General features: G+C 39.3%; 1 protein-coding gene across 3 annotated transcripts in view; it reads right to left on the bottom strand.

The window, feature by feature from the left end:
• The window catches only part of PHF6 (PHD finger protein 6), a 68,405-nt gene that overhangs the window by 10,639 nt on the left and 46,667 nt on the right, over positions 1–11,099 (bottom strand). For 2 of the 3 annotated variants that reach the window (XM_006881811.1, XM_006881810.1), the window contains exons 7-8: positions 9,594–9,698; positions 6,410–6,543 (exon numbers count right to left, since the gene is read on the bottom strand). In XM_006881811.1, coding sequence (XP_006881873.1) covers positions 6,410–6,543; positions 9,594–9,698 — 239 coding nt within the window. Of the gene's footprint in view, positions 1–6,409; positions 6,544–9,414; positions 9,699–11,099 lie in introns of those variants that run through there. The other variant, XM_006881812.1, reaches the window with a different exon arrangement.

Genomic DNA, 11,099 nt, shown 5'->3' with positions numbered 1-11,099 from the left:
TAAGGGGGCTCTGGTGGCCTAGTGGCAAGAAGATGCACTGCAATCCCAGAGATACACGGTTCGAATCCACCAGATGCTCTGCTGGAGAAGGAAGGGCAAATCCCCTCCTGTACCAGTGAGATCTGATTTGACGGTACACATGCAAAATGGAAAAAAAAGAATAGCAGAACAACTCCTCCACTTCCTAATCATATTTACAGTTTGTACATTTAGATTTTTAATCAATTTACCTTTACTTTGGGATACAGATACAAACTTTTTTTCTAAATCAGTAGTCAACTGTATGTTGTTGCTGCTGTTGCGTGTTGATGAGCCAATTCGAACTTAAAGCAACCAGATAGCACAGCACAGAAGTATCACCTAGGGTTTCTAAAGTTGTGAACTTTACAGAAGCAAACAGTCAAATCTTTCTACCAGAGCTGCTGCTGAGTTTGAACTACCAAAATGTCACTTAACAAAGATCAGCAGCTTCACACTTTACCAGTGTGTCTCCAGGGCTTCTTTGTATTCTTTATAAAACAAAAAAACAACCCCAAAATAGACTCAACAACACCTTGCTATCGAGTTACTCATAGTGACCTGACCGTTTAGGACAAAGCAGAACTGCCCCACAGGTTCCAAAGCTGTAAACCTTCATGGAAACAGATTATCTTCTTCCCTGTGGAGCAGGTGGTGGGTTTAACCTGCTGACCTGGTTAGGAGCCAAAGGCCTTACCCACAGCACTATCAGAGCTCCTGAACTCTGTGTTTTGGTCAGTGCTGTCAATTGTGACTCATAGTATCCTCCATCAGGTTTCTAAGGCTGAAAATCTCAAAGGGGAGAGACTCTTCATCTTTCTTCCTCTGAGCTGCTGGTGGGTTCAAACAGCCGAGACAGGCAACACACCATGGACTACACCACCTTTGTACTTAGCATGCTGCTCTTGTTATGTGCCATTGAGTTGGAACTGACTCAGAGCTGACCCTCCAGGAGGTTTTCTTTCAGAGGCCATTAAAAGCATGGGATGAGACTGTCCATCTTTCTCCAGCGGAGCGGCTGGGGGATTGGAACCACATGCCTTTGGGATTGCAGCACAGCTTCTTGCCACTAGGCCAGCAGAGCTCCCTTGTACTTTGTATGTTGTTGCTGAGTACCACTGAGTTGGAACCAACCAAAAGCTGACCCTCCAGGGAGTTTTCAGATGCAGTAGTGCCTCTTAATTAGAGATAGAACACAAGACTCACCTGGGATGTTATCAAAATGCATGGCTGGGCCTCAACACAGACCCTGCTGGATTTAAATTTTTCAAGGTGAGCCTAGGCTTGAACATTTTATCCACTTCCCTGTGATTCTGAAGTATAGTTTTGGCTAAAAACCCTTACTCCTCTACTTGAACCCTATCAGGTTGTTATTGTCTCAAACTGTTATGGTGACAATTATCCATTACTACTTGCTTACCAAGGGCACCCTTATTACATCTTAAAAAAAGTATGCAAGGGAGCTCTGGTGGCCTAGTGGCAAGAAGCTGCACTGCAATTCCAGAGGTATGCAGTCTGAATCCACGAGATGCTCTGCTGGAGAAAGAGGGGCAATCTATTCCTGTACCAGTCAGATCTGATCTGACGGTACACACACAAAGAAATAGTAATTTTTTTAAAAAGTATGCTGAATTTTAGCAAAAGTTTTTCATTATCTCTGATTACAGTTCACATTATAAAATTCCCCAGCTTTGTAAACTTTTTCAATTCCTAGAATGGAGCTGAATTTGATTTACTATTCTTTATTTAGCATGATTTAGAAATGTGAGACTGGTGTAAGGTTTTAAAAAAATGTTTAAATGCTCTATTTGTCAGGATTGCTATCATGTTTAGGCAAGCTTTAGAGAATGAACCAAGAAGCACTTCTGATTTTGCTAAGTGCTGGAGCTTTTCAAATTATATTCGAATGACAGGCATACTTTAGTTTATTGGGCTTTCTGGGTATTTCTATTTTTACCAATTGAAGTCTGTGAAGACCCTGTGTTGAGCAAATCTACTGGTGCCACATTTCCAAAAGCGAGTGTCTACTCCATGTTTCTGTGTCACAATGTAGATTTTCTCATGATGATTTAGCACAAACAATTGATTACAGTATCATGTGAACAAATTTTATATGCAATGGGAGACAAAAAAAATTCATGTGGCTTGATTTTTATTGCACTATCCCACTTTATTAACAGAACCCATTCTTTTTCCAAGGTATGCCAGTTATGTGTTCTCATTTCCTCGTCCCTCAAATCTCAGCTCATGCACAAGTTTATGAAGGAAATTTCTAAAACGAATCCTTCTTCCAGGCTGTGTTAGATCTTTCTTATGTTAAACTCTCTCATCACTTTAAAAATTATTGTTTATGATAGTTTGGAATTGGACCTTTGTGAGGCCATTTAATTACTGTGTCTCTCTACATGATATATATGTTCCATGAGGATAGTCTGTTGCTTTGGTTTGTGCTTTAAAATTAATTTACTTATTTTCGTGGTTGTTGAGAATACACACAGAATGAATACCAATTAAACAGTTCCTATGTGTGACACTCTGACTTGTGCAGTTGTTCACATCTTCCTTTCCTGAGCTGTTTCTCCCTATTTATAGAAATGCAATTCACTCAGAGTTTTCTAGTTAATCTTTTTTTCCCCCTAGTTAATCTTTTGAATTGCTGTTGTCACTTTTATCCCATATAAACGGATTTTAAAAGAGAGGGACATTCTTCACTAGTTAAGCTAAACCACTAATTGGTTTTAAAAAGGCCTCAGGGCATATTGGTTTAAAGTCTGAAGATTATCTCAGAGCAGTAGATACAAATGTTCATCCAGCGTCAATGGCTCCAGAAGGTCTAGAGTTTAAGAAAATTAAACATTTTGTTCTGTGTTTCCTCCCTTTTGAGAAGGATTCTTTTATAGAAACTTTTAACAAAAATATTCAGTAAGTAGCAGGACTCTTTCTAGTTTTTCTGGTTTCATAGCAAAAGAGGCAATGAACTATACATTCTTCTTCCCGACTTTCCTTGTTCTTCTCTTTGTCTTGGTGAATAAAGACGAATTGCTGTTCCTGGGTTAGGTGCCTGCAAACTTTTAAGACCCCAAGCACGATGAATCATGTCATTGTGAGGTGCTGTCAAGTTGACTCTGCTTAATAGCAATCCTTAATAGCAAAAGCAATTGAAACCTTATCCAATCCTATGCCACACTCACAAACTCTGCTGTGTTTAAGCCCAATGTTGCAGTTACTGTGTGAATTCATCTCATCGAAGGATTTCTTTACATTCTCTGACCCTCCACCTTTCCAAGCATGAGGTTCCCTTCCAAGGACTGACTTCTCATGATAGATAACATGCCTAAAGTATATGAACCAAAGTCTCCTAATGAGGAGGATGCTTCCTTCATAAGCACTCTGGCAACAATTCTTACATAACAGAGTTGTTTGTTCTTTCGGCAGTCTATGGTATTTTTAACACTCTTTAATACCACCACAATTCAATAGCATCAATTCTCTGGACATCCTTATTCCCTGTCCAACTTTCACACGAAGTAACTGAAAATATTGAAGCTTGGATCAGGCGCACCTTACATCTTTAAACTTGCTCTTTAGTATTTTATAAAGATGTCTCCTGAAGCATATCTTTTGATTTCTTGACTGATGTTATCACACGTAATGATTGTAGATCCAAGCAAAGCTAAATCATTGACAACTTCAATCTTTTTCCACCTATCATGGTGTTGCCTATTGGTCCAGTGGTGAGGATTTTTGTTTTCTTGCAAATAATCATTAACACATGAGGAAATGTTCAAAATCACTAGCAGTCAGAGAAATGCAAATCAAAACGATGAGATACCATCTCACTCCAGCAGCAGTAGCAAAGTTTAACAACACAGCAAACAAATGTTGGAGAGGATATGGAGAGACTGGAACTCTTATGCACTGCCAGTGGGACTGTAAAGTGGTACAACCACTATGGGAGGCAGTCTGACTTTCCTCAACAAACTGAACACAGAATCCCAAGTTGTTGTTATGTGTCATATGATCTAGCTATTCCACTACTAGGAATATATCCCAAGGAAATCAGAACTGAGACACAAATAGAGAGATGTACACCTATGTTCATAGCAAACAGGGAGTTCCGGTGGCCTAGCACATGCAAGCAAAATACTGCTGAAGATTATTCAAAAAATAGTAAAAATAGTTCATAGATAGGGAACTACCAGAAGGCCAAGCAGGATTTAAAAGAGGCCATGGCACCACGGCTATCACTGCTGATGTCAGATGGATCCTGGCTGAAAGTAAGTAATATCAGAAGAATGTCCATTTTTGCTTTATTGACTATGCAAAGGTGTTTGTTTGGATCATAATAAGTTGTGTCTGACACGGAGAAGAATGGGAGTCCCTGAGCACTTAATTGTACTCCCGCTGAGCCTGTACCTGGACCAGGAGGCTGTTCTATGAACAGAGCAGTGGAACACTGCATGGTTTAAAATTGAGAAGGGAGTGCGTCAGGGTTGTATTCTCTCCATACATATTCAATCTATATGCTGAGCAAATTATCTGAGAAGCTGGACTCCATGAAGAAGTATGTGGCATCTGGACTGGAGGGAGACTCATCAGTAACTTGCATTATACAGATGTCACAACCTCGCTTGCTGAAAGTGAGAAGGAGTTGAAGCACTTGTTACAGAAGACCAAGGAATGCAGCCTTCGGAATGGATTACATATCAATGACAAAAAAAGAGAGATTATTACCACTGGACTGACAGGCAGCATCATGAAGGATGGAGAGGAGACTGAAACTGTCAATAGCTTCACCTTGCTTGGATCTACAATTAACACGCGTAGTACCAGCACTCAGGAAATAAAGAGACACACTACACTGGGAAAAACTGCAGTTAGGGACCTCTCCAAATTGTTGAGGAGTAATGATGTCAATTTGAGGACTAAGGTGTGTCTGATTCAGATCATAGTCATTCCGATCACTTACTATGCATCTGAGAGCTGGACAATGAATAAGGATGACAGAAAAGGAATTGATGTCTTTGAGCTATTGTGTTGGAGAAAAGCACTGAATATCCCATGGACAGCCAAAAGAACAAACAGATATATCATGGAGAGGGTGCAGCCAGAGTGCTCTTTTGAAGAAAGAATGATAAAGCTTCACCTCACATACTTTGGGCATGTTGCTAGGAGGGACTATTCCTTGGAGAAGGACATGATGCTGGGAAGGGTGGAGGGTTGATGAAAGAGAGGAAGACCCTCAAGCAGGTGGATTGACATGGTGATAGCCGCAATGGGCTGTTGTGTATCAGGAACTATGAAGATGGCACGGAACAGAACAGGGTTCAGGTCAATTGTTCATAGGGTTGCTATGAGTCATACTCAACTCGATGGCATCTAACAACAAGGAGTATGAAGCTGTGCTGCTATCCCAAAGGCACACTGTTCAAACCTATCCGCTGCTCCATGGAAGAAGGATGGGCAATCTCCTCCTGTGCGATTTACTGCCTCTGAAAATCTTCTGAACAGTCAGCTATGGGTCAGTTCTGACCCAAGGGCACACAATAACAACAACAACAACATGCTCACAGACCAAATACCCATCAACAAACGAATGGACAGAGAAACTGGAGTACATTCATACAATGGAATACTATGCAGAACTAATGATCTTTTTTTTCTTGATATTGAGATGTAATCCATATTGTAGGCTGGAGTCTTCGATCTTGTTCAGTGATTCCAGTCCTCGTTATTTTCTGCAACCAAAGTTGTGTCATGTGCATAATATAGGTTTTTGTTAAGTCTTCCAATTTTGATGGCATATTATTCTTCAGAGTCCAGCTTTTCAGATTTACTGAGGGTACAGATTGAATAGATAAAGGGAAAGACTATAGCCCTAATGCACTTTTTCTGATTTTAAAATATGTGATAGCCCTTCATTCTGTCTGAATGACTGCTTTCTGGTTCATGTACATGTTATCAGGCCAAGTAACTGGGATGTTATTAGGCCAATTAATTGGGATGAAATCATGACTGTGAACCTCCAAACCAAGAAACAAATGAGGCATATGGGTGTACATTAGAAGGCTAAGTAGAAGTCTAAGTAGCTAAGTTTTGTCATTGTTGTAACTATATCTCATCACACAAACTCATTTTTCTAGGCATTTGTGTTTGTTTTGATCACCACTGTATGCATATCTCCTAGCACAATGCTTGCCACATGGTAAGTATAATAAATACTAGCTGAATGATACATAGATATGTCCTCAGAGGAAAACAGCAACTACAGCACTCATCCCTTACACAGTATCCTCAGTCTTCAATAGCCGCCTGAATACTATCTAGGAGCCTAATGTCATCTGGTTCAAGGTGGCTAACGTATTTAAGAAAATGGACAATTATTTCTTACTTGTAAATGCCTCGTGACATATTTTCAATGTATTTAGCTTTGTCTTGTACTCCACAGTGGTAATGGTAGGTCTTAACACAGGCTTTTATTTCACATCCAATAGTAGCACCGGGCTGGCTGCACAGTGTACATTTCTGTTTAAAGAAACACAAAGGAATAACCATAAGCAGTTTTTCAAAGTTTATGCAATCTTATTTATTTTAAATATGCTTATTTCAGCCAAATAGTCCTGTTTCTTTTTTTTAATAGTCCCGTTTCTTAAAAAACAAAACTCAGCTCTATTATTTTTCACTTAAAAATATTACACTGAATTACATGTTGCATACATACCAAAGAACATAGCAATTAAAACCACATTTTGATACAATTTCTAATATCAAGTCATTCTTTGGCATCACCAACACTTAACATTTGTTAGAAAAACTTTCTTAACCACCTGAGATGTGGTACTCCCCGATATATATAATGCCAACACACACTCTATTTACAGTGAATGACCATCCACCCTACACCAGGATCCTTTCTTACCATGACCCTAGTAAAACAAAGTATTATAAACCAGAAAACCTATCTCCCCAAGAGGGACTGAGAGCAGTTAGGCAAAAGCACAGAGATACTTACACATTTTTTTCAAGACTCTATTGGGCTTAGGTCTACCTTAAGGAATGTTCTGAGGTTTAAAGGTACTCAGTGGAAAAGGTAGTTCAGGGTCAAGCAAAATGACAGGCTAAGCAGACTGCTTCCCCCCCTCCCTGTTGTGTACTTCCAAATTGGATCCTGCTAGTAAGGAAGGAGACTGCCCCTCCAGCAGAGCATCTGGTGGATCCAAACTGCGCCCCTTCAGGACTGCAGCGCAGCTTCTTGCCACTAGGCCACCAGAGCTCCCTTAGCCGACTGCCTTTTTTGCAGAACTTCTCCACAGCCTTTGTTCCAGGAGGAAGGTGAACAAATACGTTCCCCAGAAACTTTTCCCCAACTCCTGCAGCGCACAGCCCGTCAGTGCTCTCAGTCCATGAGAAATGGGACAGGCAATGGTTTGCGGCTGTCCTTTACTCTGGCATGGGTACATTAAGAAAGACCCACAAAAAAGGGCCTGCCATAAATTCATTCCCATCCTCCCAAGATAGTCTTTAACTCTGGGGAGATGGGGAACATCCTGATGGGCCCAGTTCCTTTAGAACATGTTTACGGAAATACTAAGCTGTCCATTTACCTTAATCTTTAATAGTGTAGAGATAAATAAGTTGGTCAAGAGAACAGAATTGGTAGGCTAGTCACCTATTTGAACTTTGACTGACATCATTCTGCATGATGTGGTAATATATTCTTCAATAATCTTTTAGCAATATAGGCTATCAACCTATATAGGCTATCCTGCGATTTACTGCCTTTGAAAATCCACTGGAGGGTCAGCTATGGGTTGGTGCTGACTCTATGGTAAACAAGAACAATGGAACATTTGCCTAGTTAAGATTTTTCATATGTACAATTTAGTACATTATTATTTTCATGTTCTCTGCACTCTCAAAAATGCAGGTATACAAAAGGTCATTTCTAATGGTTTCAGCTCACTGACATTCAAACCCCTAAGATGAAAGACTGAAGAGGAACTTCACAGTGGATGGATTAGACTCATCACCAAACCTAAGCATCAGACATTATGAGACTCTGATGTGACAAAGTACAGACGATCCAGTCCCACCTGTGAGGTACTCTGACCCCTTCTAAGTTCAAACTGAATCTAAATAAGCCTAGAGATCATAACTTCCAGCTAAAAGGAGCACACACAGAAATCAAAGCTGTGGCACATTCTATAATACATTCCTCCCCCCTACCCCCAGTAAGTCAATGGCTAAAAAAGAACCCAAAGACAAAATAAAAGAGAGGGGAGCCAGAGATCCCTACGCGATTAATTTTATATATAATTATTATTCTATTATATATATCCATCGCAACCAAATGTAATGTGTGGTCCTTGTTTGGATTCTGATTCATACAAGGCACCCTTAAGCAGTTTTGAGAAAGTTGGGGAAATAATACAAACTAGATATTAAATGTCATTAAGGAATCCTTTTTAATTAATAATGCATAATCATGCAGCTGCTCTGTGGGAGGATGGGCAATTATTGTCCTCCCATGCGATTAACTGCCTCTGAAAGCCTGCTGAAGGGTCAGCTCTGACTCGACAGAACTCAGCAACAACAACAGCCGCCATCATGCTTGGTAAAGTTGAGGGTTGGTGAACAAGGAAGATCTTCAATGAGACGAATGACAGTGGCTGCAACAATGGGCTGAAACACAGCTGACTGACTGTGAGGATGGCTTAGGCCTGGGCAGTGTTGCATTCTGTTGTACAAGCTATGAACTGGACTAAACTCAATGGCACCTAACACCACCACCACCGCCACCACCACCACCACCACCACCACCAACACATAACAAGAGATGAGTACTGAAAAACGCAGACAATGAAATGATATGAAGTCTAAAACCTGCTTTAAAATACTTTAAGCAACAGTGACAAAAGGCATAGATAATTCAAGTCTCATGTTTTAAAATTTTCACAATAAAAAAAGAATTTGTATTCCACTGATAACTTTAGTCATCTGTAAAAGAACGAGCAATCAATAGACACTTGTACTTTTAAGCTACTTAATAGTAGTTAGATCCTTTTAAAATTATGAGATTGAAATATATTTTATAAAAGGAAAGTTTAAGTTATGGCCAACATGTTATTAAACGTAACTGTGTATGTGTACTTTAAATGAACAGAAGGCTCTGAGTAAAAGGAAAAAAAAAAACAACCTTTCTTTTCATAAAAAAAAATAACATGGAGTGGTTCTCAATGCTGTATTTATTATTCGGGATTTTTTAAGCATGTTTAAATAGTTAAGTATAACATTTTTACTCATACACATTTTTATTTATTTTATTAGATGACACTAAATAGTCTAAAATATATACCTCTGTATTATTGATTCTCTTATGTAAGAAAGTTACGTAGAAAGATCAGTAATATCATCCTTTTATCACATTATTAAAGAGTAAAAAATATAAACTTTGCTTTAACACGAGCTACTTTATATGGAATTTTCTGAAGACTGGATAGGCTTTGAAATTTGTTCTAAATTTAAAGTAGAGTTTCAAGAGCAACATTTCGTAACCAAAATATCAAACCACAGACCATTCTTTTCCCCCGCTTAATCTCCTGAAGAACAGTTTTAATATCAAAATCTCCGAATTCTGCTCTTGATGTTGTTGTGAGCTGGACTGTGCCAGAAGAAAACAACTGAGGAAGAAAAACACAGACACATTAACATTCGGAATCTTTGGATGGAAAAGGATTAAGGATTAAAATCAAATGGTTTACATTATTTAAATATCCTGAGGAAGAGAATTTTTCCCCTTAATAATCATGTAGCAACTCAAATTAAAGTTCGAGTATGATTAAAATAGAAATCAAAATAAGAGAGAAATAAAACTAAGATTGGCAATGTGCATTTCAGGTAAAATACCTTCTCGCATCAAACAATGAAGACTTAAACCCTGTGTCTCTCAACTGTTGTACATTTCCAACAAGTTTTTAAAAAGAGTTTAAACCAGCAAATTTCAACCACTGATGTAGCTCACAATCACCAGAGGCTTTTCTTCTAAACACAGACATTTCTGGTTTCTACTCCACAGGGGGGTCTGTGTACATATATTCTGGATAAAGTTTTCAAGTAAATTTGATATGCACCTCTGGTCAAGAACCTCTAAGAATCATAACATAATTTTTAAAACTTAATAAATAATGAACTGAGTCATTCAATACAATTGAATTGTTAAAACATTTATGGGGTGAGCTCTGGTGGCCTAGTGGTAGGAACCTGCACTGCAATCCCAGAGGTGTGTGGATCGAATCTACCAGATGCTCTGCTGAAGAAGGAGGGACAATCTCCTGTTCCTGTCAGATCCAATTTGATGGTGTGTACACACACACACACACACACCCCAACACACAAACACACAAACACACAAAAAAACTCCCCCAAAACCCCAAAACATCTATGTGCCTAAGGAAACCTGGCGGTATAGGGTCAGGCTGCTAATTAAAAGGTCAGATGGTCAAACTCATCATCTTCTTCAAAGGAGAAAGGGCAGTGTCCTGTAAAGACAGCCTTGGAAATCCCACAGGGATCACTATGGGCTGGAACCAGCTCAACAGCAGTGGGTTTGGTGTATGAGTCCACTGGATGTAAGTCTATCTTGCTTTACCTTACTTAATAGTTTTTGATACATTGGGTAGAATGTTAAATGATCCAGGAAGTATCAAGAGAAGATGGAAGGAATACACAGAGTCCTTGTATCAGAAGGAATTGGCTGACACAGAAGAATTTCATGAAATGACATATGAGCAAGAGTCTATGGTGATGAAGGAGGATGTTCAAATTGCTCTGAAGGAATTGGCAAAAAACAAGGCTCCAGGAGTTAATGGCATACCAACTGACATATTTCAACAGACAGACACTGCTCTGGATGTGCTCACTAAGCTGTGCCAGGAAATCTGGAGAACAGCCAGCTGGTCCACTACTGACTGGAAAAGATCGGTATTTGTTCCCATTCCAAAGAAAGGTGACCCAACGGAGTGCAGAAACTATCGAACAATATCATTAATATCACATGCAAGCAAGATTCTGCTGAAAATGAT

The sequence above is a fragment of the Elephantulus edwardii genome, unplaced genomic scaffold (assembly GCF_000299155.1).
Source record: "Elephantulus edwardii isolate Elephantulus edwardi_28Jun2011 unplaced genomic scaffold, EleEdw1.0 scaffold00016, whole genome shotgun sequence".
In the NCBI taxonomy this organism is placed as follows: Eukaryota; Metazoa; Chordata; class Mammalia; order Macroscelidea; family Macroscelididae; genus Elephantulus; species Elephantulus edwardii.
This window is presented reverse-complemented; position numbering and strand designations above follow the sequence as displayed.